Source organism: Triticum dicoccoides, chromosome 6A, assembly GCF_002162155.2.
Source record: "Triticum dicoccoides isolate Atlit2015 ecotype Zavitan chromosome 6A, WEW_v2.0, whole genome shotgun sequence".
Classification (NCBI taxonomy): Eukaryota; Viridiplantae; Streptophyta; class Magnoliopsida; order Poales; family Poaceae; genus Triticum; species Triticum dicoccoides.
The window spans coordinates 384,510,382-384,536,938 of record NC_041390.1 but is presented as its reverse complement, the minus strand read 5'-3'; the positions used below and the strand labels follow the sequence as shown (position 1 = coordinate 384,536,938).

Here is a 26,557-nt window from a genome sequence, read left to right as displayed (position 1 = left end):
TGAATCTGATCCACTGTTAAAAATATCAGCCGATATTTAAGTTAATCGGCCAGTTTATCCTGATTCCGTAGGTCACGGATGCGATAACAGCTTATCCTTGGCGTTAACTGGTCAAGCCGATTAACTGGTTGTCAGGCCGATTTATCCTCTAAAAGGCCGATTTATCCCACTGGCCTGATTAACTGGAGAGAGAAACTTGGGCCCAAAATTTTTGGCCCATTCCCTCCTTTTTCCAGATCTGGGTGTGTTAGGTCACAGCCCGTTCCCTCTCTCTCTCCCCTCCCTCGTTCCCTCGTTCCCGTTTCCTCGTTGGAGGAGGCTGGAGAAGCCGCCGCTGCCGCCCCTCTCCAAGCTTCCTCCTGCTCAAGCTCGCCGCCCCCTCCCTCTCTCCGAGACCAGCAGTAGCAGCACCGCCACCCCCTCCCTCTCTCCGAGAACAGCAGCAGCAGCACGGCTCAAGGTTGCCGCCCCCTCCCTCTCTCCGTGACCAGCAGCAGCAGCACGGCTCCAGGTAGCTGCCCCCTCCCCCTCCCTCTCTCCGAGACCACCACCAGCAGCAGCAGCACAATAGCATATTTAGGCATTTAGTACATTGCATGTTCCTATGTAGCTAAGATATATAGATATGGCCCTAATTAACCTACCGATAAATGGGTTACCGATAAATTCAGTTAATAGGCCAATTCCCCGATTAATCCCTACTCCTCACCCAATCGAGCAGGTACAAGTTACCGATATTCTGAACATAGATCTGATCAGACTCGCGTTTTCAGCTAATTAGCAATTTAAGAGGTGTAGATCGTCTACCTGTGCATTTGTTCTCAGAACGATGAAGGGAAGTGCAGAGTATTGTCCATATGGAAAAACCAAGTCAATGTGATTAATCAAGTACATTCACAAGCAGTCCGGTATAAAACTGATCTCCCTATTATCATGTAGATACTTATTATCTCACTTTGCCTTACTGTAAAGGTGTGTACTGATGATCTTTTAGATGTTGTTACTTATATATGAAAAGGCACAAAAGTAGCGTAGATAGTAGTACTGCAAATCTTGAAGTTGTTGTTATGCTGAAGCTAATATTCTGAACCTGAGGTGACAAGATGTAGGATCTTTGCTGGTTGCAACCAGCCCCATTTTTTATTTTTATTTTTTTGAAGTTGCCAGCCCCATTTGAGAGGTCCATCATATTGGTGAAGGAAAATTGATAGCTCCTTGCTCCGTCTCATGCTTTTTAGAAGATTGTCAGCGATGTGAGTCCAATAAATTCAGAGATGGCATATTTATCGTATGTAACTTATGGTAATCTGGAAAAAAAATACATCGTGACAACCAGTACTGGTGACAACTAGCCATTGGTAAGTCTCTGTGCTCTGTTTTTTCCCCTTCTACTAGGCATCAAGGTCAGTAAAATATCTTCATGCTTCTCCATTCATACTAGAGTTACTAAAAGATTAAGTCATTATTTCTTTCACTTTTGTGTATAACCATTATGCAGACAATAGTGGGTTGGATGATTGATTTCACTGGAATTTGCGCGTACTGAAGTCATGGCTCATGCAAAGTTAATTTACAGTTTTCTTTTGTTGCTATTAAATACTTCAGAAGTCTGTCTTATGTGTAATTGATTGAATGGGTTTTCTTTTGTGGTTTCATATGATGAGTTTGTCAAGATCGGGATTAGGTATAGGCATGCGGTATTAGGTATCACCTGCTATTAAATAACCATTCATGGATCAAATGTAGTGATATTAATTCATTTCTTAGTACTTCTTCATCAATTTGGCAAATGTCAGAATTATATACTCCCTGTGTTACATAATATAAGAGCATTTAGATCACTACTTTAGTGATCTAAATGCTCTTATATTACTTTACAGAGGGAGTACTACAAAAGAGCAACGATGACACATGTCATGTGAATGACCAGAGTGGGCAACCATGCATGGCACATTTTGTGAAAAGAAGATTGAACAAACATGGCACATGTTGTCAAGAAAATTTTATAGATGGACAGGACATTTATTCACGGATTTTTTCTTGGATTACAAAATGGAAGAAAATAATCTTGGAGATATATGGGGTGGAGAACGACATGAGTAAATTATTAGAGATGTGTTCTCCAAAGTACAAAGGGCATCTTGATGCAAGATGGGAGGCTTAGAATTATTTCTAAGAAGATTAGTTTCATAAACACAAGAAAATCATGGGTAGTATTTAAGTTACCATTTCATCATCAAACCTGCCAATCATTTGAGGGGTATAATTTAGCCGGTATTGAAAGTTTGAGGTTGTCTCCTAACCAGTTTTGGAGTTCGGGGTTGTAAATTAAACTACCCCTAGACTTCAAGGTTGAAATATGCACTTCTCTCTTTAGACATTAGAGTTTCGAATAATGTCAATAAAGCTACTCCCTCCGTTCCAAAATAGATGACCCAGCTTTGTACTAAGTTAGTACAAAGTTGGGTCATCTATTTTGGAACGGAGGGAGTAGCTGGCTGGTCAAAGGATCTGGTTATAATTTCCTTAACTGTTGTTGTGCTTTCTACTGCAGGTGAAACTTCAATATAATCCAGGGACCTTTTCGGGAAGAAAAAAAAGCTAGCTGGGTACACAAAGAAGCTAGCAAGTAGCCGAGCACTGTATCATGTGAAAATCTTTCTAGGAAATCTTTGAAATAGTAAATACAAACCTTCGAAATAAGGTTAAAGCCAAGCTGGCTGATGGCTTCGGAGAACTTATCAGGATCAGCACCTCCGGTATTTGGGTCTAGCCTACTCCTCACTTCCGCAATAAGAAGCCAACCACTGCTTAAACAAATGCGTAAAAGGACAGACCCAGTGCTTAAACAAATGTGTAAACACTAAAAAGTGAGCCAAAGACCATTCGCTGTAAAAGTGTAGCAGCTAATCATTGAGCAAACCTTGGCTTGAGGACTCTGTTAGCTTCCTGTAGATAACTCGGAAAGTTGGTTCCCATCAAAGAAAGACAAAATATCGCCACATCTACAGAGGATGGCTCCAATGGGGTCTGTGCATAAATGACTACACATTTAGTTGAAGTAACAACTCGGGTACCAAAAGAGACATTTCCATGTTTATATTAAACGCTTGGTTCTAAACACACTGAGGACTAGTACTTCTTTTTATTTTCAAAGGGAGGACTGCATAAGATTGGAAATCCAAAAGGAAAAAAAATGTCAAAGGAATATACATGATAAAGTCTAATCAGGAGAACAGCAACAAACCATCATAGTGAATGGTATTGCTGATGATTTAGTTTACCAACATCTCAATTTAAGTGAGTAAATAATTCCTAAAGGATGATGCCGTGAAATACTAAGGAGGAGATGAACCTATTGTTGTCAACTAATACGCCTCCAGTATAAACTACATTGGTCCACTTTAAATTTAAACAAGGGTATTTATCATTCATGCCACTAGTTGTGTCCCACTACTCAGTTTCGCCATTAGAAATTACAGCTACTCAAAAATGCCATCGATTCGTGAGATGCTTACTCAAAAATGCCCTTAGATATCTCAAAAATGCCATAATTCTGGTAGATGTTTGCTCAAAATGCCATTAGACATTGTTATTTTCACGTCAAACACATTGACCATGTTATATGACAAAAGTAAGTCTAGGCCCACATGTCAGTTCTCTCTATCTCACAATGATTAGTGTGGCCCCACTTGCCAGGAGTAACCAAGCGAATAATTTTACAGGGGAAAAAGAACGCTGTTGGGAACAAGTGGGCCCCACACTTTATTGTAGTGAGATAGAGAAAGAGCTCGCATGTTGATTCGTAAGTATTTATGTCATTATAACATGGCAAAAGAGATTTGAGATCACAATAATGGTGTCTAGTGGCATTTTTGAGCATGTTTCTAACGAAGCGATGTCATTTTTGAGCAGTTGAAGTTCCTAGTGGCAAAACTGAGTAGTGGGACACAACCGGTGGCATAAATGATAAAAACCCTTTAAACAATGCACCAATGTATTGAATATTGGTGATAGCAACTTCTGTTTCAAAAACAAGAATACCATACTAATATCAGGAAATTTTAGTGTTGAAAGATCCATCATGAAAAAAAAAAATTACAAAACCCCATTCCCCTAACGGGGAAACTGCATTCGATTATGAGCCACACATGCTGGTTACTACTTGTGTAGTACAAAGATTGAAATGAAGGAGAACCATTCCACATATGTAGCATGATCTAACATTACAATTAGCAGCTTGCAATTGAGAGACAGACCACAGATTGCATCACCAAGAACTGCAAAGAGTGATGCACAGAAATAATTCACAAAAAAATTGAGCACTCCAGTTCACGAAGCACCAATACTATCTCATCAGCTTTACTTAGGTACAACTCCTCTCCAAATGTACAGTCTCAGCCACGGCAGACCTCATTTCAAAGAAACAACTGAAGCGCACCCAGAAAAAAAAAAAGAGAAGGATACAACTACAATAACCACCATGTTACCAAAGAGAGGTGAGGGGGCAAGCTAAAAGAGAAAGCCCCCCTTCTGTGGCCAATGGCTACCAAGGTCATCGGATGGAGGGTGGGGGTATTAGCAGGGTCAGGGAAAGATGGCTTGAGAGGCCGGGAGATTGCGGCACGAGGATTCCACCATGTAAAACATGAAATGATACCAAATAAAATGTGCAACTGCAAGTGGCTATGAAACTAATCTAGCCAAAAATGCTAAGCTCTTGCACAGGAATATTGTCAATGTTCATTATATCGCACTAAAGTCATTCTGCCATATTCCGCAGTGTTTTCTCATGCTTATCACTAGTCATGAAGATCACAATTTGGAATCCGAGGAGCTAACTGGGAATAACTGCTAACGTGTTTCTGCAGCTAAAATGAAAGTTAACAAAAAAGAGCAGAGCCTAAACCACCGAAAACATAAAGCTAACAAGGTAAAACGCCACAAAAATAAATGCGGCTAGTGCTTACATGAGCCATATCACAAGCAATCACTGAAGGGTCATCTGAAACAAGATCGATGGAGAAGACCTTGTTCTTCACGTTTTTAGCAACTGCTGCATTGCCTGCGCAATGTCAATGGTAATCTCATGCTTGTGCAGGGAAATAACGAGAGGTAAATTGCAAGAGATTGCAAAATTCAAGAAAGTAACTTCTTAGCATTCTTACCACATCCAAAATCAGCAACGGTCCATGATTTGTTATGACTCTTCAACCACTTGATTATCACATTAACTGGCTGCTCCGGCCAATGTGACATCTGCTCTTGATATCCTGCATGATACTAAAAGAGAACAGAGTGAAATTTCAACCACGCAGGTGAATATGGAGTTGCTTTCTCAGGATCAATTATCCTGACTTCACATATGCAAGAAGCTTTCTGCATATCAATCACTACAAGACATTTATTTCAGATAGAATGTGCAAGCAAGAAACTATATATTCAAAAGAAAGAAATAGCAAACCATGTAGAAGCTCATGCAGAAGCTCATACATGGTTTCAGATAGAATGTGCAAACAAGATGGAAGCACAAGACCCGTCAAAAAGAAAAGATTGAATCACAGAGAAATTAAACAATGAGCACTAAATTTATGGTTTCAGGGTGTCACATATGCAAAAACTCACCCTGCCCAGATACTCCGATGCTTTACCACTAGAGCAGACATACTTATATTGATTAGAGCTGACATACTTATCTTGACACTGACTCCATGTCAATGCTATAAACTAATGTGCTAGAAAGAAGAATAGTATATGCTAGCAGATAAAAATATTAATATGGTAGAAGAAATAAATACGTAACATACCACGTCAAAAAGCTCAGGCTCGTTTTTAAAGTAGTCAAATGCATCCTGGCCACTGGAAAATATAAGAACAAATGAGAAGACGTGTATCATGCAAAAGTTGATGCTCTGGTTTCTATGGAGGTTCCAGTATTTCCAACTCCAAGGTTAAAGGCATACACACCCCTAGGTTAATGAGAAAACAATCATTCAGGCTACCAGTTGACATGAGGGATAATTGGCAGTGCCAGATCAGGCAAGGCATGAAGAATATTCTCGGGTGTTTAGGTTAACAACTGTTGTATACATTTTTTATCACCTTTCATGATCAGTATCTAGAAAATATCTGTACCATATCCGATCTAGTTAATCACAACTCACAATACCATATGTTTTACAATATGAAACTGAAGTATTATCATGTTCTTATGATTAATTATTGGTCAAAACTATACTGTGCAGTAAGAGAATGTTAAGAGTCCTGGTCTACCAAGTACCAACACATCAACTTATACAAAAAGAAGTGTTCTGTGGAATGAATGTGAACCTGCAAGTGTACAGTTTCTCATTTAACATTCTGAAATGACCTCCAGATAACCTTGCACGCATCTACAAATAGACGTCACCAGACAAAAAAAATCAAATAACTCATGAGAAAAGGTCAGAGAAATAAAAAGAAGGTATGACCAACACAATCATATACAGATACCAATTTCTTTTTTTTCCTTGAGAAAAAGGACTGTCATCAATTTATATCATTAATAGAAATCATAGATGTTGGATACAGCAAAACAAAACCAGCGCTCATGGTTACCGGAGCTTAATCCAGTTCATTACGGGTTTAGGAGGCTGAAGAAGCACTTAGAATGACCAAATGGCTAAGAAAGGAAACAAAGATCTACCAACAGTCCAAATCACAGTTAACATTTGAGCTAAACACCCGCACCCAAGTGACACTGTCGCGCACTCTAGGCCCTTGGCAGATCAGTGAAATCTAGTCCATAAGACCTTCACAATTTCTTCACCAGCTTCGTTATCCTTGGCGTTGTTGCTGCAACAGCCTCCCATCCTCACGTCATCTGGCATACCTCACTTGCTACTGCCAATCATGTTTAACAACTCCAGCTATCCAAACCGCACATAAATTATGGGATTTGTTAGAAAAAAAGACCTAAGAGCAAATGTGCATTTTGTGTGATGGAGATGTGTATTAAATTCAGCCAAGCATGTGAGTATCTCTAGCTTAAGCGTTGACATTATCAACATTAGGACACACCCCTGCTGGTTCTACTGGAAATCCAGAACAACGATCACGTCATCAAATATGAACTCCCATTGCTGGGTTTAAGTACATGTGCATACACAAAAGTTCCTGAATGTTTCGTACTAGAGATAGAGAACATGCTAAAATATGTGTAATACACCATTTGTGCACGGGCAAAAGAAAGATTGTACTCAGTTCGGAATACAAGTATACTTCTTATACTAGTGAGTGGTACATGCTACGCATGTGACGGTATTAGTTAGTACTAAAGTGTGTTCCTATAGTAGTTATTATACTGCAATATCTTTCTGCTCATCCTATATATAAAAAATTATCCATCCCCATATAAATTAATCTTACACTTCATCTGAAATTTACACACTTGTTTCTTTGCCAAACACTGCATGTACATATCAGCTTTAAATCGGTTACACATGCATACATATTTAGTTGGATAGTACTCCCTCCGTCCCAAAAGTTCAGGAACTTTTGTGTATACACTTATTTTGGGATGGAGGGAGTACATAATTACTAGTACGCGGGTACATGCACAGCACGTTCAAAGTTTGCATTCTTATAATTAGTACTTGCACTACAGCCAGCTTAAACAAACTCGACCGGAACTTCAACTCAATTCAAAAAATAAATAAATCTCAAAGGTCCAAGCATTATTAGTTTAACTTCTTGTGTAGCCCTATCTTTAAATACATGCAGTTCTAAGCAACTCTCTCGAAACTTCACCTCCTAGTTATCTCAATGGCGCTTGATTGGTGCACATGTTGCATGCAGAGCACACACTGCCACGCTCACGGCTCAGCTGCCAGCACGTGTGCCATGGACGGAGCGGCTGCCCAGGCCAGGTACACGTACGCACACAGATGTGACAGCCACAAGCAGCTCAACTTTTACAGTATGTAGCAGGTACTGTAGCTGTGAATCCCAGCATTTTCAACCATCCGATGGACTTAATCAACGGTTAACATTGCTTCTTGGTCTTGTGATTCAAAAGTTCAAAACTGATACACTATATAGTAGTATAGATATAGTTTTTGCATACAATTAATTTTATGTAGACTTCTATTCTACTTCTCTACAAAGCGCACTAGATATAGACAATGCCTTTGGTTGTCTACGTCTTTCGGCAGTGACCAAGCATGGCAATGGGCAGGCGGGAAGTCGCACAAAGAGCGGGCAAACATGTTGGTCTCCTCATGTTGGTTTGTAAAAGATTCTAGAGATGCAGCATGGCATGATCCAACCGAACTGAGAAATAGATCCAACGGCCAACGATGATGGGATTTGCCACTTCTCCATTGGATAAAAATAAATCAACAGATAATAATACTTTGAAGTTATTGGTACACTATATAGTGGTATAGATATAGATATACTTTTTTGCAAAGTGGCACATATGATCACAATTCCAGCAAATTTTTTATCATAATTGTGTACAGTTGTTTTAATGAAATGAAATGAATTATCATGCATTCTAGCAGTATGCTCTAGTATTTTCATCTTCAGGGATTTTAATCATATGAGTAAGTATTCAAAAGTCAAAAATCCCAAGAGGTGCGTACATACAGATGTAGCAAATCATCTCATCGAACACACCAGTTTGCAAAGGAAACGAATACCAAGCTACCAACACTCCTCATTCTAGTATTCTACCCATGCAGCTCCAGGAGTCTCTACCCCTGTAAAGTAATTACCTTTTCGAGTAGGCTCGTAGGCTTGCGCCCCTTGGGTATTGCGGCGGCCTCGCCGGCCTTGCGTTGCCGCTTCTCCAGGGGGGAGGCCGCATCCGCTGGAGGGGCAGGCGGAGGTGCCTGTTGTGAGGAAGAAGAATCCTTCTGGCGTTTCCCGACTCCTCCTCTACGCCGCCTCTTGCGGCCGCCGGCGGTCGACTCTTGCTGAGGTTCCATATAGGAGGGGAGGCCGGCGGCCGGAGTCGCAGCGGCGGCGTGACCTTTTCAGGGTTTGGGGGAATTCGTGCGGCTCTTCTGTTGCAAACTTGCCACCCACTTACACGGAAGCGGGCCAGCGACACATGCGCCTGTCGTCTGCCCTGGATAGCACGGCCCAAAGTGCATGATATTAGCCCATGTCCTTGTACCGAGGCATTACAAAAAAGTTATACTTTTTTTTTTTGAGGGAACAAAAAAGTTATACTTTAAGCTCTTCACAAAAACTTATGCTTAATCCTAAAAAAAGCCCCTCCAAAAAATTATACTCTCTATGAAAGAATTTTTTAATTTTCTTTACACATTTATACATTATTAAGAGAAATTTATAAATATTTTTAGCCTTTTAGATATATTTTTGACATACTAATAGCCGTACAAAGCATTACATGGATGTTTAAATTTTTATATACAATCATGCACATTTTATGTTCTATAAATGTTTAATATTTTAATAAACATCAAGTATCCCATATTATTATATACTTTAAGTTCTCACTAAATTATTCATCTCAACATGCAAACATGCCATATCATCAAGAGATTGACTCCGACCAGGAAGAAGCTAGATCAAATACCAGTTCAGGGGCTACTGGTGGTGTTACAACCCAGTGGTACCTCACCTGACGGCAAACCGACCTGGCTAGGCTTCTCAGTCGTCGTGTCCCTATTGAGGCGGCGGCGGTCAATCCGATCTCATGGGTCTGACCACATGAATTATACACCTAAGTGTTTTGGGATTATATTGTTTTCGTAAGCTCATTTATATATCTAGACTGAGGGAGTAGTAACATATGTATAGTGTCATGCAAAGCTTTGTTTATTAGGTTATAGGATCATTTTGTGTTGGTATGTGTGATGTTATTCATAGAATGAGTAACTAGCCAAGTTACTTAATTTACCTTTCTCCTTATTAACTCATTGGCACATAGGCAAATTTGCTAAGTTGGACCCGATGTTACTCTTGAAGTTACTCCCAATGTGATCGGTCTAAGTGCAGTGTTGCATGACATCATACATACATTACTCCTCACTATAGAGTACTACCTCCGTCCTGATTTATTAGTTCCTCTCGATGTTTGGGTCAAAGTTTGACCACATACTTGACTAGCAAAATGTTAATACATGTCACCAAATATTATATTGATGAATTCAGATTTGAATGTAGTTTTCAATGATATTATTTTTGTTATATATAACTTATAATTTATGAGTTAAAATTACGATAAAAATGACTAAAATACGAGAGAGATTAGTAAACCAATATGACTGATCTCTACTACTATTAAACAAGCAAACATATTCATTCCTAAGTGCACACAACCTAACCTACGCAGAACAACACAAAACAATTAGAGCCCTACGATCAAGCCCACTCATTTAGATCTAGCCATTAAGATAAAAACTAACCTAAACTAAAAGTAGGTTTACCAATTTTTGGGGGCGGACGAAAACTCTGTCGTCCCCGTCCGCCCCACGCTCGTGCCCTTCGCCCAGGCCCCACCCATAACCCCCGTACATCACGCTCGATCCGGTCAACCCCCACCTCCCGTTCCTCTCTCGAGCATCGTCGCCGCCCACCACGTCCCCCATCTTACCCGCCACTCACACCTCACCTCGGTCACCAGCGGCCTCCCCCTCCGCTACATCGCCTTGGCCCCCAACGTCCAACGCTAGACGCGCGAAGAGTAGCCAGACACAAACCATGTCTGGGACGCGCGAGGCTCACACCGCTGCCATACAGGTGAGCCGTCGCCGCGGATGCATGAGGAGTAGTCGCCCCTGAAGGAAATATGCCCTAAGGCAATAATAAAGTTGTTATTTATATTTCCTTATATCATGATAAATGTTTATTATTCATGCTAGAATTGTATTGACCGGAAACTTAGTACATGTGTGAATACATAGACAAACAGAGTGTCACTAGTATGCCTCTACCTGACTAGCTCGTTGATCAAAGATGGTTAAGTTTCCTAGCCATGGACAAAGAGTTGTCATTTGATAAACGGGATCACATCATTAGAGAATGATGTAATTGACTTGACCCATCCATTAGCTTAGCACGATGATCGTTTAGTTTACTGCTATTGCTTTCTCCGTAACTTATACATGTTCCTATGACTATGAGATTATGCAACTCCCGAATACTAGAGGAACACTTAGTGTGCTATCAAACGTCAAAACGTAATTGGGTGACTATAAAGATGCTCTAAGGTGTCTCCGATGGTGTTTTGTTGAGTTGGCATAGATCGAGATTAGGACTTGTCACTCTGTGTATCGGAGAGGTATCTCTGGGCCCTCTCGGTAATGCACATCAGTATGCTTGCAAGCAATGTGACTAATGAGTTGGTTACGGGATGTTGCATTACGGAACGAGTAAAGAGACTTGCCCGTAATGAGATTGAACTAGGTATTGAGATACCGACGATCGAATCTCGGGCAAGTAACATAACAATGATAAAGGGAACAACGTATGTTGTTATGCGGTTTGACCGATAAAGATCTTCATAGAATATGTAGGAACCAATATGAGCATCCAGGTTCTGCTATTGGTTATTGACAGGAGATGAGTCTCGGTCATGTCTACATAGTTCTTGAACCCGTATGGTCCGCACGCTTAACATTCGATGATGATCGGTATTATGAGTTTATGTGTTTTGATGTACCGAGGGTAGTTCGGAGTCCCGGATATGATCACGGACATGACGAGGAGTCTCGGAATGGCCGAGACATAAATATCGATATATTGGAAGCCTATGTTTGGACATCGGAATGGTTTCGGGTGAGTTCAGGCATTTACCGGAGTACTAGGGGGTTACCGGAACCCCCCGGGGAGTATACGGGCCTTATTGGGCCTTGGTGGAATAGAGGAGAGGAAGACCAAGGAGGAGGGGCCCCCCTAGCCCAATCCGAATTGGGTGGGGCCGGCCCCCCTTCCTTCCTTCCTTGTCTCTCCCCCTTCCTTCTCTCCTACTCCTACTAGGGAAAGGGGGAATCCTACTCCCGGTGGGAGTAGGACTCCCCCTAGGGCGCGCCATAGAGAGGGCCTGCCCTCCCCTCCTCCACTCCTTTATATACGGGGGAGGGGGGCTCCCCATATACACACAAGTTGATCTCTTAGCCGTGTGCGATGCCCCCTCCATAGATTTCCACCTCGGTCATATCGTTGTAGTGCTTAGGCGAAGCCCTGCGACGGTAACTTCATCATCACCGTCATCACGCCGTCGTGCTGACGAAGCTCTCCCCCGACACTCAGCTGGATCTAGAGGTCGTGGGATGTTACCGAGCTGAACATGTGCAGATCGCGGAGGTGTCATACCTTCGATGCTAGGATCGGTCGGATCATAAAGACGTACGACTACATCAACCGCGTTGTCATAACGCTTACGCTTATGGTCTACCAGGGTACGTGGACAACACTCTCCCCTCTCGTTGCTATGCATCACCTAGATGGATCTTGCGTGTGCGTAGGAAAATTTTGAAATTACTGCGTTCCCCAACAGTGGCATCCGAGCCAGGTCTATGCGTAGATGTTATATGCACGAGTAGAGCACAAAGGAGTTGTGGGCGTGGGTATATACATATTGCTTGCCGTCACTAGTTGATTCTTGATTCAGCGGTATTGTTGGATGAAGTGGCTCAGACCGACATTACGCATACGCTTACGCGAGACTGGTTCTACCGACGTGCTTCGCACATAGGTGGCTGGTGGGTGTTAGTTTCTCCAACTTTAGTTGAATCGGATTCAATGAATAGGGTTCTTTCTGAAGATCAAAAAGCAATCACTATACCGCATTTGTGGTTTTTGATGCGTAGGTAAGAACGGTTCTTGCTCGGCCCGTAGCAGCCACGTAAAACTTGCAACAACAAAGTAGAGGACGTCTAACTTGTTTTTGCAGGGCATGTTATGATGTGATATGGTTAAGGCATGATGCTAAATTTTATTGTATGAGATGATTATGTTTTGTAACGGAGTTATCGGCAACTGGCAGGAGCCATATGGTTGTCGCTTTATTGTATGAAATGCAATCACCATGTAATTGATTTACTTTATCACTAAGCGGTAGCGATAGTCATAGAAGCAATAGTTGGCGAGACGACAATGATGCTTCGATGGAGATCAAGGTGTCAAGCCGGTGATGATGGTGATCATGATGGTGCTTTGGAGATGGAGATCAAAGGCACAAGATGATGATGGCCATATCATATCACTTATATTGATTGCATGTGATGTTTATCATTTATGCATCTTATTTTGCTTAGTTCGGCGGTAGCATTATAAGATGATCTCTCACTAAATTTCAAGGTATAATGATCTCTCACTAAATTTCAAGGCATAAGTGTTCTCCCTGAGTATGCATCGTTGCTACAGTTCGTCGTGCCGAGACACCACGTGATGATCGTTTGTGATAAGCTCTACGTCCACATACAACGAGTGCAAGCTAGTTTTGCACATGCGGAATACTCGGGTTAAACTTGACGAGTCTAGCATATGCAGATATGGCCTCGGAACACTGAGACCGAAAGGTTGAGCGTGAATCATATAGTAGATATTATCAACATAGTGGTGTTCACCATTGAAAACTACTCCATCTCACGTGATGATCGGACATGGTCTAGTTGATTTGGATCACGTGATCACTTAGATGATTAAGAGGGATGTCTATCTAGGTGGGAGTTCTTTAGTAATTTGATTAATTGAACTTTAATTTATCATGAACTTAGTACCTAATAGTGTTTTGCATGTTTGTGTTGTTGTAGATAGATGGCCCGTGCTGTTGTTCCGTTGAATTTTTGAAAGATGATGGTAGCAATTACACGGACTGGGTCTGTAACTTGAGGATTATCCTCATTGCTGCATAGAAGAATTACGTCCTGGAAGCACCGATGTCGGTGTCAAAACCGGCGGATCTCGGGTAGGGGGTCCCGAACTGTGCATCTAAGGCGGATGGTAACAGGAGGCGGGGGACACAATGTTTACCCAGGTTCGGGCCCTCTTGATGGAGGTAATACCCTACTTCCTACTTGACTGATCTTGATGATATGAGTATTACAAGAGTTGATCTACCACGAGATCGTAGGGGCTAAACCCTAGAAGCTAGCCTATGATTATGATTATTCTCGTCCTACGGACTAAACCCTCTGGTTTATATAGACACCGGAGGAGGCTAGGGTTACTGAAGGTGCAACTATCCCTAGGTGGTTTTGGTAATCGCTAACAATATATATATATATATATATCATTAAGCTAATGCTATTCCAAGATTAATATTTCAGGAAAAGCTCAATGAATGGCATGGCATGGATGAGGGAAGTGGACCCCTCAAAATACTAAGGACAAAAAGATTGGCTCAAGATCAAAGCTGAAGACTCTACATTTTATATTTTAGTGATCCAAGATCACATTGAGTCTATAGGAAAAGCCAATACTATCAAGGAGGGATGAGGTGTTTCTTGATGACATTCTTGCTTCATAGTGCTTAGTGATATGCTCCAAAACCCTCAACTACCTTCCCACATCCACATATGACCTAAACCAAAAGTCAAACTCGGCCCCACCGATTCTTTCTATCCGGCGCCACCAAGTTCAGATGTCATAGCCACTGCCACAAACCCTAGGCAAATCGGTCTCACTGATAGGGATCTCGGTCACACCGAGATGGGGTTGTAGTCTCTCTGTTTCCCTTCGTAACGTTTCGGTCCTACCGAGATGAGCGATCGGTCCCACCGAGATTGCAATGTAAACTCTCTGTTTCCCTTTTGTAACATTTTACCTGACCAACTCTCTAGTTAGCTTATTACCAAAATCGGTCCCACCGAGTTTGTGTAATCGGTCACACCGAGATTATGTTATGCCCTAACCCTAACCATATCGGTCCCACCGAGTTGCATCTCAGTCCCCCAAAAATCCTAATGGTCACTAGGTTTGCTAAATCGGTCCGACCGAGTTTCTCAATTCGGTCTCACTGAGATTGGTAAATTGTGTGTAACGGTTAGTTTTTGTGTGGAGGCTATATATACCCCTCCACCCACTCTTCATTCGTGGAGAGAACCATCAGAACATACCTACACTTCCAATACACATTTTCTGAGAGAGAACCACCTACTCATGTGTTGAGGCCAAGATATTCCATTCCCACCATATGAATCTTGATCTCTAGACTTCCCCAAGTTGCTTTCCACTCAAATCTTCTTTCCACCAAAATCCATATCCTGTGAGAGAGAGTTTAGTGTTGGGGGACTATCATTTGAAGCACAAGAGCAAGGAGTTCATCATCAACACACCATTTGTTACTTCTTGGAGAGTGGTGTCTCCTAGATTGGCTAGGTGTCACTTGGGAGCCTCCGACAAGATTGTGGAGTTGAACCAAGGAGTTTGTAAGGGCAAGGAGATTGCCTACTTCGTGAAGATCTACCGCTAGTGAGGCAAGTCCTTCGTGGGCGATGGCCATGATGGGATAGACAAGGTTGCTTCTTCGTGGACCCTTCGTGGGTGGAGCCCTCCGTGGACTCGCGCAACCGTTACCCTTCATGGGTTGAAGTCTCCATCAACGTGGATGTACGATAGCACCACCTATCGGAACCACGACAAAAACATCCGTGTCTCCAATTGCGTTTGAATTCTCCAAACCCTTCCCTTTACATTCTTGCAAGTTGCATGCTTTACTTTCCGCTACTCATAGACTCTTTGCATGCTTGCTTGAATTGTGTTAAGATTGCTTGACTTGTGCTAAGATAGCTAAAATCTGCCAAAGACTAAAATTGGGAAAAGGATAGATTTTTAATTGGTCAAGTAGTCTAATCACCCCCTCTAGACATACTTTCGATCCTACAAGTGGTATCAGAGCTTTGGTCTCCATTTGCTTTGATTTCCATAGCTTTTGGTGGTCATAGTCTTGGTTTCACAACCTAGGAGAGTATGGCGTCTAGCGAGGGAAATTACCACCGTAGAGGTCCTTACTTTGATGGAACTAATTTTGCTAGTTGGAAGCATAAGATGAAAATGCATATTCTTGGACATAACCCCGCCGTTTGGGCTATTGTGTGTGTTGGCTTGCAAGGTGAATTCTTTGATGGGAGAGAACCGAATCGTGAAGCTACCGCAGAAGAGTTGAAGATGCTACAATAAAATGCTCAAGCTTGTGATATCCTCTTCAACGGATTGTGCCCCGAAGAATTCAATAAAATCACTCGTCTTGAGAATGCAAAGGAAATTTGGGATACTTTGATTGATATGCATGAAGGTACCGACTCCGTCAAGGAATCCAAGTTGGATGTGCTTCAAAGTCAACTTTACAAGTTCAAAATGAAGGATGGTGAAGGTGTCGCTGAAATGTACTCTAGGCTTGCTCTTATCACAAATGAGATTGCTGGCTTAGGAAGTGAAGAGATGACCGACAAATTCATCACCAAGAAGATCCTAAGAGCCTTGGATGGAAAATACGATACCGTATGCACATTGATCCAAATGATGTCAAATTACAAAGATCTTAAGTCAACGGAAGTCATTGGAAGAATTGTTGCTCATGAGATGTCACTCAAGGATAAGGAGGAGCTCCATAACAAGTCAAGTGGTGCTTACAAAGCCTCATGTGAAGCCCCCACATCATCAAGTGAGAAACAAACCTTCAATGAAGAATTGAGCTTAATGGTGAAGAACTTCAACAAGTTCTACAAGAATAGAAGCAAAGAGAGAAGTTCCAAGTCAAGGTCCTACAATGACAAAAGATCTTCTAGTCGAGAGCGAAACTGCTACAATTGTGGAAGACCCGGACACTACTCCAATGAGTGTACGGCTCCCCACAAGAGAAGAGAAGATTCTCCCAAAAGAATAAGTAGAAGAGAAGAATCACCATCAAGGGAGAGAAGGAGTAGGGATGATCGATATGAACGAAGACCCTCTCGAAGAAGCAAGGATTCAGAAAGGAAGGACAAGTCATCAAGGAGCTACACAAAACAAAGACATCAAGCTCATGTTGGTGAATGGGTATCCGGCTCCGACTCCGACAATGACTCCGAGAGAAGCTATCACTCTGACTCCGAATATATTCAAGATGGAGGTGTTGCCAGTCTAGCACTTGTGTCAACCAACTCCTACGACATATTTGATTCACCAAATGAAGGAATTGGAAGATGCTTCATGGACAAAGGTCCAAAGGTATCACACCCCGAGTATGTTGATTTCAATAGTGATGAAGATGACTTGTTAGGTGATGATGATTTACTTGTTGACAACTATAGTGATGAATACTATGATGAAACGAATGGCAATGATAAGGAGAAGATTGAGTCTCTAACTAAAGAACTAAACACTCTTAAGTTAGCTCATGAAACTATCTTAGGAGATCATCGAGAACTTTTAAGGACTCATGAGAAATTACGTTTTGAGAAGCTCAACCTTGAGCAAGAGCATGAGTTCTTAAAGGCAATCAATGATGATCTTCGCAAGAAAAATTCTTCTTACATTGCCAAGCGTTTACTCTTATCCACTTACATGCCTCAAGTCAAGTCTAGTAACAAGAACAAGAAAGATTCTTCCTCTAGTAGTAACAATAATCATGCTAAATCCAATATTGTTGCTTCTAGTAGTTCTCTTGATTCCACTAATGATTCTCTTAGCCAAGTTACACTTGAGCAAGAAAATAGCTTATTGAAGGGAATCATAGAGAAAGGTGTTTACAAGAGCCTTGCCAGGAGTAAGCAATTCGAGGAAATTGTACGCAAGCAAGGAAGGCACCGGAAGAATCAAGGTATTGGTTTTGAACGAAAGTTCAATGCCAATGGAGTTGAGTGGGAAGAAGATCAATACCCCAAGACGAAGTTTGTTCCTCAACAAGAGAAGTATGATCCTACTTCTTTCAAAGGGACACAAGCTCAAGATGATCTTCCACCACAAGACCACAAGCAAAAAGGCAAGGGCAAGCTTCAAGAGGAAGTTGATGCATTTGAAGAAGCTCCTAAGGCCTTGGTCAAGTGGGTTCCCAAGACTACATCAAGTTCCACTTCATCAAGTACAACTACAACTCCGAGGATTCCCATCAAGATGGTGTGGATCCCGAAGAAGAAGAACTAGAGAGTTCTTGAGGGTGACTCCACCAACATACTTCACTCTTATCATTTTGGCAAGAACAAGTGCAATCAACTTCCACATCTTGCACTAGTTCAAGGAGTCACAAACCCTCTTGTTGGTAAGACAAGGGACAAGGTAACCTAATGCTCTCATAGACATCATCTTGTGTGTGCATCACTCTATGTCTATGGATATCCTTGTTTGTTCCTTGTGGGACTAACCCGTGTAGGTATTGAAAGTGCAACTCACTCCAAAGGATAGCCCCGAATGATCTACATCAACTTAGAGCATCCACATCTTCAACACCTACATGAAGTCATCATCGACAAAACCCAGGGTTAGTTCATCCCTCTTAGGGGGGATCTCACATCTAGGGGGAGCTTTACTCTAAAAATTGAGTTAAAGCAACTCTAATGGTGTGAACACAACAACGCTTTATGTAAAAGTGGTAACCCCACTTGTGCTTAAACGATGAGTATGACCTATGATCAAATGTTCTCATTTGACTCCTAAGTCAATATACTCATATATAGATGACCTAGTCATCGCCAATTGCTTGTTAGATGCTAGAATTGTTTGTGCATGCTTTGCCACATATTTCATTTGTCATTTTATTGTGTGAGCATGTTGGTTGCATAATTTACTCATTCGAGGACATCCACTTGTTGTTTTGATTGATTGGTTTCCTTTTCTTTTGGGCCAAGTGGATGGACAAGAATGCCTAAGAACCTTCTCTAGCTATCTATGCCTTTCTCGTCTCAAACTCCATTCATGCTGCATCACAAAGTTTGATCAAGTCAGATTCGAACCACTCTGTGTGAGGAGCACTCGGAGTCCCCGATTCGTCATAGACTTAAACTTCCAAAACTTCTTTGTGTGTTTTGGTCTGACTGATTCATCCATTTCGGTCATACCGAGATCAGTAAGTCGATCTAGGTTTTCAATCTCGGTGCAACCGATTCGAACTTTTTGGCCACACCGAGTTTCAGTAATTGCTTGCAGTTATGAATCTCGGTGCCACCGAGTTGTTCCACTCGGTCACACCGATAGGGTCAGGCTATATATATCCACGGGTCAAATTTTGGAAAACTTTCCAAACCTCCTCGCCCGCGCTTAGCCTGCTCTGCCTCCCCGGGTCTCCGGATCGTCCTCCTCGTCGCCAGTTGCCTCCTACCGCTGGTCTCCGCCGCTGTCAATGGGAATCATCCCTGCCGTTGCTGCCGTAGCAAGTTCATCGCCGAACTAGGGTATGGACTTGAACTTTGTGCTGTTCTAACTCCGATTCCCCAGCACATTGCTTTGCCATGAATCTTGCCATGATTGAAACCATTCTATCCATCAAAAACACTCTGTAGTTTAGTCGTGAATTGAAAATTTAGGGTTAGGTTTCCGCCGAAACCATCTCGGACCGACCGAGTTGATGAAATCGGTTCCACTGATTTGGCTCAGGCCATTGCACATGTGATTCTCGGTCTGACCGAGAATTGCAAATCGGTGTGACCGAGTTCAGCACTTTGTGAAACCCTAGCAGTCTCGGTGCCACCGAACTGTGACTCGGTCTGACCGATTTCACTAGTTTAGGTTCCAAAAGCTGCTTCGGTATCACCGAGTTTGCAAATCGGTAGATCCGAAATGCTTTCTGTGGAAAACTAAAACTAAGTCTTTAATTCATTATTTTGCAAAAACCTCTGTATTTTGTGATGCTCATCCACTCTACCTCATCTATAATCTATTCACAGGGTCTGCTGTCAGTATTTGCATCACGTCAGATCAGAGTGACAGTCAGAACAAGTCAGAGGAGCAGGTTCACTTGAGTGAGGGCACTAGTCCCTCTAGCAGCTCAGATGATGGCAGCAGGAGCACACCAAGCAATCTGCCAAAGGCTGCCACCAGGGCCAGCAAGAAAAGAACCTCAGAGTCAGAGGATGAGGACTATGTGGCTGAGGAAGAAGAAACCACCTCAAAGAGGAAAGTCCTGAAGAAGGAATATGGCACAGCTATTGCCACCAAGCCAGGAATGAAGCAAAAGGTTCCTGCCAAGAGAGCTCCAATGTCTAAGGCCAGAGCATCTACTCAAGAGACTTTTGGATATGCACCCAAAGAGCAGGTTGTGGCAGAAAAGAAAAGGAAGGAAAGGGTCAAAAAGACCACTGCCATAGTGCTTGGAGATCTTCAATCATGAAAGACTCCGAAGAAGAGGAAGAGGAAGAGGATGCAGCACCAACACCCAAAGCTCAAAAGCTTATGGGAGATGCCATAAGATTCGGGGCTGCTCAATCTAAGCCCAAAGGAACTTCTAAGCTAGCCGCCCCAAAACCCAAAACTGCACCAAAGAGGAGTATCACGCACATTCCAGCTGCTGAGAAAAACAAGGCCCCAGTGCCTGAAACTGTTGCTGAAGAAGAAGATGATGAGACACATGTTTTGAGGAAGTTAAAGCCAAAAATTCCAGATCATAATGATGCTCATCCTGTAGTAGAAAACATGAAGATCAGGAAGGACTCAGGATTGAGGCTATGGAGAGAGTCAGATCCATATGCCACCAGAAGGAGAACTGTTGTGGACTACAGGTTCCATACCAAAGAACAATAGGATTTTTATGAGACAGTGTTGCTTAACAAGAAACCAATAGTATGTGACATGAGATGGGTCAACTGGGAGTACATCAAGGAGAATGAAGAACATTATCCAGGAGTATATGACAGTTTCAAGGATTGTGGAGTTGATGAGTTTGTGGCTCAGAAGCTCACAAAAGTGGAATGATGAGCTTATCATGCAGTTCTACTCCACATCTCACTTCTACCCAGATGGCAAGATAGACTGGATGTCTGAAGGCACTAGATACCAATCAACAGTAGTAGAATGGGCTCAATTAATCAATGCTCCTGAGGAGAATGAAGATGACTTGGATGTCTATACCAAGAAGAAGAAGAAGGATCACAACTCCATGGCTAGCATGTACAAGGAGATTCCTGATGCAGATCTTGAGACTCGCCAATTTGGATCAGTGAAACACCTACTGTCTGGACTGCCTACTATCAATTGGATCCTCAGGCACACTCTTCTGCCCAAGTCTGGTGATCACAGAATGATCAGAGGCCACTCCATCAATCTGCTACATATATTTGATGTGCCAAAAAAGTTCAAGGTCATGAGTCTTATAGTTGAAACTATCAAGAGGACAACTGCTGACCAAAAGAGAAGCTGTGGGTATGCACCACAGATCCAGGAGTTGATTAACTCCGAGATGGGCACTGGCACATACTTGTTGGACAAGGAGCACATGCCTATCTATCCAGACTTTGAGGACAACCAAGTGGTCATGAATGAGGATGAACCATCTTCTGTGCACGTTCAAGCAAAGAGGGAGAAGGCAAAGGCTGAGAAAGCTGCAAAGATGCCAACCATGGAAGAGGCATCTCAGTATCTTCTGAAGACCAAGCAAGATCAGCTCGGCTACTTGATTGCATCCACTCTAAGGATTGAGAAAGGGCCTGACTCAAAACCAGGAGAGCTTGGAAATGATCGTGGAGCAGAAGTTCTATGACATGGATGTGAAGGTAAATGAGATCCACTCTGTTGTGGAGCAACTTCAGGATGATATGCATGAGAGGAAGGGCAAGACAACCACTAATGCTTTTGCTAGAGTGCCCAGAGGACAAAGATCTGCTGCAGTGCCTGTTCCAGACACCAGAGCAACTTCATCTGCACCAGCTACAGCTTCAGTGCCACCAGCTCCAGCACCTACTCCATCAGCTCCATCTACATCGACTGAAGCCTTCGTTCTTGGAGTTATCTGGACACCACCACCTGAAGACCAAGCCTAAGAGACGATTTAGTGCTATGCATTTTCTAGGAACTTTTTGGTAACTTGTTGCCAAAGGGGGAGAAAAATGTATAGATCATAGGCTTCGAGAGAGAGAGAGTTGCTTTTTATTCTCTCTTGCTTTGATGGTTGAACTTTATTTGCTTGATTGAGATACTTTCTGTATGTGTGATACTTGGATGATCATGTGTGTTTGATAATATGCTACATTAATGCTTGTTGGATGACATTATCATTTTATCCCTATATGATCATTCATTTTGCTTGGTGATGAGTGCATGTATTTAATTATTATCATTTTGAGCGCTCCACCAAGATGTATGTGACATGGATGAGTAACCCATGAGCCTAATTCTCTGTGCATTTGCAGTCCAAAGCAAATCATAAACCATGCACAAATTTAGGGGGAGCTCTTGCTTTTCACATACTTCTCAAAGCGACAATGTTTTTCACTCTTATTATCATTCGTCGAAGCTTTGATCTATATGTTGTCATCAATTACCAAAAAGGGGGAGATTGAAAGTGCAACTATCCCTAGGTGGTTTTGGTAATTCCTAACAACATATAGCTCATTGAGCTAATGCTATTCCAAGATTAATATTTTAGGAAAAGCTCAATGAATGGCATGGCATGGATGAGGAAAGTGGACCCCTCAAAATACGAAGGACAAAAAGATTGGCTCAAGCTCAAAGCTGAAGACTCTACATTTTATATTTTAGTGATCCAAGATCACATTGAGTCTATAGGAAAAGCCAATACTATCAAGGAGGGATGAGGTGTTGCTTGATGACGTTCTTGCTTCATAGTGCTTAGTGATATGCTCCAAAACCCTCAACTACCTTCCCACATCCACATATGACCTAAACGAAAAGTCAAACTCGGCCCCACCGATTCTTTCTATCCGGCGCCACCGAGTTCAGATGTCATAGCCACTGCCACAAACCCTAGGCAAATCGGTCTCACCGATAGGGATCTCGGTCACACCGAGATGGGGTTGTAATCTCTCTGTTTCCCTTCGTAACGTTCCGGTCCTACCGAGATGAGCGATCGGACCCACCGAGATTGCAATGTAAACTCTCTGTTTCCCTTTTGTAACATTTCGGTCCCACCGAAATGAGCAAATCGGTTCCACCGAGTTTACCTGACCAACTCTCTGGTTAGCTTATTACCAAAATCGGTCCCACCAAGTTTGTGTAATCGGTCACACCAAGATTACGTTATGCCCTAACCCTAACCATATTGGTCCCACCGAGTTGCATCTCAGTCCCACCAAAAATCCTAACGGTCACTAGGTTTGCTAAATCGGTCCGACCGAGTTTCTCAATTCGGCCTCACCGAGATTGGTAAATTGTGTGTAACGGTTAGTTTTTGTGTGGAGGCTATATATACCCCTCCACCCACTCTTCATTCATGGAGAGAGCCATCAGAACATACCTACACTTCCAATACACATTTTCTGAGAGAGAACCACCTACTCATGTGTTGAGGCCAAGATATGCCATTCCCACCATATGAACCTTGATCTCTAGACTTCCCCAAGTTGCTTTACACTCAAATCTTCTTTCCACCAAAATCCATATCCTGTGAGAGAGAGTTGAGTGTTGGGGAGACTATCATTTGAAGCACAAGAGCAAGGAGTTCATCATCAACACACCATTTGTTACTTCTTGGAGAGTGGTGTCTCCTAGATTGGCTAGGTGTCACTTGGGAGCCTCCGACAAGATTGTGGAGTTGAACCAAGGAGTTTGTAAGGGCAAGGAGATCGCCTACTTCGTGAAGATCTACCGCTAGTGAGGCAAGTCCTTCATGGGCGATGCCCATGATGGGATAGACAAGGTTGCTTCTTCGTGGACCCTTCGTGGGTGGAGCCCTCGTGGACTCGCGCAACCGTTACCCTTCGTGGGTTGAAGTCTCCATCAACATGGATGTACGATAGCACCACCTATCGGAACCACGACAAAAACATCCGTGTCTCCAATTGCGTTTGAATTCTCCAAACCCTTCCCTTTACATTCTTGCAAGTTGCATGCTTTACTTTCCGCTGCTCATAGACTCTTTGCATGCTTGCTTGAATTGTGTTAAGATTGCTTGACTTGTGCCAAGATAGCTAAAATCTGCCAAAGACTAAAATTGGGAAAAGGATAGATTTTTAATTGGTCAAGTAGTCTAATCACCCCCCCTCTAGACATACTTTCGATCCTACAGTTACAGAAAGTCGGTTACAAGGGAGGAGATCTACATATCCGAATTGCCAAGCTTGCCTTCCACGCAAAGGAGAGTCCCACCCGGACACGAGACGAAGTCTTCAATCTTGTATCTTCATAATCCAATAGTCTGGCGGAAGGATATAGTCCGGCTGTCCGAGGACCCCCTAATCCAGGACTCCCTCAGTAGCCCCTGAACCAGGCTTCAATGATGATGAGTCCGGCGGGCATATTGTCTTCGGCATTGCAAGGTGGGTTCTTCTCCAAATTCCGAATACCTGTCGAGTAGTGTTCGACTTCCCATGAATGTCGCACTCCTTGGCTTCTGCGCCTAATAATGGCTATCCTCCACATGTTGAGCGAATGCGAGAAGTCGGGGCATTTTTACACTTGCTACCTTAACCATGTGAGTAAATCATCTATTTAAAGAGACGGGGATCCTCAGATCCAGATCACACCATCCTCCCACAATAAGTATCCATCGGAGCGTGCCCGGAAAAAGTCCATCCCATCATGGCCGGCCATCGCAGCTCCTCCTCTTGCTCCTGTAGCCCTAAGCCAAGCGATTGGAAGAAGTGTTCCGTCCCCCACAGGCAATTAGTAGAGTTACAGACCCAGGGGTTTCTCCCTCCAGCGTATATGGTCCCCGTTCGAGCCGGACTTGCCACTTACAACGACGGGGAGCAAGCGGAGATCTTTCCCAACCCATCCATGGGGGAGCGGGTATGCATTGTCCCTTACTTATTAAGGGGGCTTGGATTTCCAATCCATCCGTTCCTCCGCGTGCTCCTGGAGTTCTACAGCCCCCAGCTGCATAAATTTACTCCCGCCTCCATATTACACATCGCTGGCTACGTTGCCCTTTGCGAGCTGTTTTTGGGCTGCGAAGCTCATTTCGAGCTATGGAAGAGGCTATTCTTCCTCGTACCCCGTACACGGGAGGGGTCAATATATCAAATGGGCGGAGTCGAGATATGGCGCATCGCCGAGATCGGATACCTGTCCGGTACTCCGAAGAAGACATCCGAAGACTGGCCTTCGGAGTGGTTTTATATGGAGGACGTCCCCCTTCCGGACCCTATTCGGATGGGCCTTCCTGAGTTCGATAACGCCCCTTTGAAGAAATGCCGCAGCTGGCGCCCTCGGAGCCCCCAGGAGGAAGATAACAGAGAGGTCCTTTACCTGATGGGCCGGATAAAAACGCTGGCCAAATTAGGATTGACAATAATCGAGGTTATGTTAATATGTATAATGCGGGGGGTGCAGCCACTTCAATATCGGGGACAAGCCATGTGGCACTTTAATGGAGAAGACGATGCCACCCGCTGCGGTCGTAAGGGACCGAACACCGTTGCTGCTCTAGCGAAAATACTGTCTGATTTATATAAAGGAGAGGAAGAGGAGTTCATCCGCATTAAGCCACGGGATGGATTCTCCATGTACAACCCCCCAAACTGGGTGAGCTGCTACTTTCTACTCCAGACCTTCCCGCATTCTTTGTCATAAGTATTTACCTTGCTATTTCATAGCAGGAACTTCGAAAAGCTGTGAGGGAGGTCCACAGCCCGTCTCCACAACCAGAGGACCCTGACCGGGCCCTCGACCCCGGACTCGAAGAAGATCCGGACACATTTGTGGAGCTCATCGACAGGACATTCTATCAGTTAAGCTGTGACGGTGCCTTGGTGGCCATCATAGCCGATTATCCTGGATTGCTCCCTGCATTGCATGTAAGTAAAACCGGAGTCCCAACTTTCGAAAAGGATCCCTTTCTTTCACACTTCACCTACCGCACACATATGGTGCCTTACAGGGAAGGCCCTCGGGACTGTTGGAAATATGCCCTAGAGGCAATAATAAAAGTATTATTATATTTCAATGTTCATGATAAATGTCTTTTATTCATGCTATAACTGTATTATCCGGAAATCGTAATACACGTGTGAATACTTAGACCACAATATGTCCCTGGTGAGCCTCTAGTTGACTAGCTCGTTGTGATCAACAGATAGTCATGGTTTCCTGACTATGGACATTGGATGTCGTTGATAACGGGATCACATCATTAGGAGAATGATGTGATGGACAAGACCCAATCCTAAGCATAGCATAAAAGATCGTGTAGTTCGTTTTGCTAGAGCTTTGCCAATGTCAATTATCTCTTCCTTCGACCATGAGATCGTGTAACTCCCGGATATCGTAAGAGTGCCTTGGGTGTATCAAACGTCACAACGTAACTGGGTGACTATAAAGGTGCATTACAGGTATCTCCGAAAGTATCTGTTGGGTTGACACGGATCGAGATTGGGATTTGTCACTCCGTATGACGGAGAGGTATCTCTGGGCCCACTCGGTAATGCATCATCATAATGAGCTCAATGTGACCAAGGTGTTGGACACGGGATCATGCATTACGGTACGAGTAAAGTGACTTGCCGGTAACGAGACT

At 43.1% G+C, this 26,557-nt stretch overlaps 1 protein-coding gene across 2 annotated transcripts in view; it reads right to left on the bottom strand.

The window, feature by feature from the left end:
• Window positions 1-9,057, bottom strand: part of LOC119316967 (ribosomal RNA-processing protein 8-like) — an 11,532-nt gene extending 2,475 nt beyond the window's left edge. Inside the window, exons 1-7 of one of the 2 annotated variants that reach the window (XM_037591357.1) lie at window positions 8,757-9,056; window positions 6,331-6,392; window positions 5,808-5,859; window positions 5,169-5,283; window positions 4,971-5,065; window positions 2,924-3,030; window positions 2,693-2,807 (exon numbers count right to left, since the gene is read on the bottom strand). In XM_037591357.1, the coding sequence (XP_037447254.1) occupies window positions 2,693-2,807; window positions 2,924-3,030; window positions 4,971-5,065; window positions 5,169-5,283; window positions 5,808-5,859; window positions 6,331-6,392; window positions 8,757-8,969 (759 nt within the window). In that variant the 5' untranslated portion in view covers window positions 8,970-9,056. Of the gene's footprint in view, window positions 1-2,692; window positions 2,808-2,923; window positions 3,031-4,970; window positions 5,066-5,168; window positions 5,284-5,807; window positions 5,860-6,330; window positions 6,393-8,756 lie in introns of both variants that reach the window. The other variant, XM_037591358.1, reaches the window with a different exon arrangement.
• Between the last annotated feature and the right edge of the window lie 17,500 nt (window positions 9,058-26,557).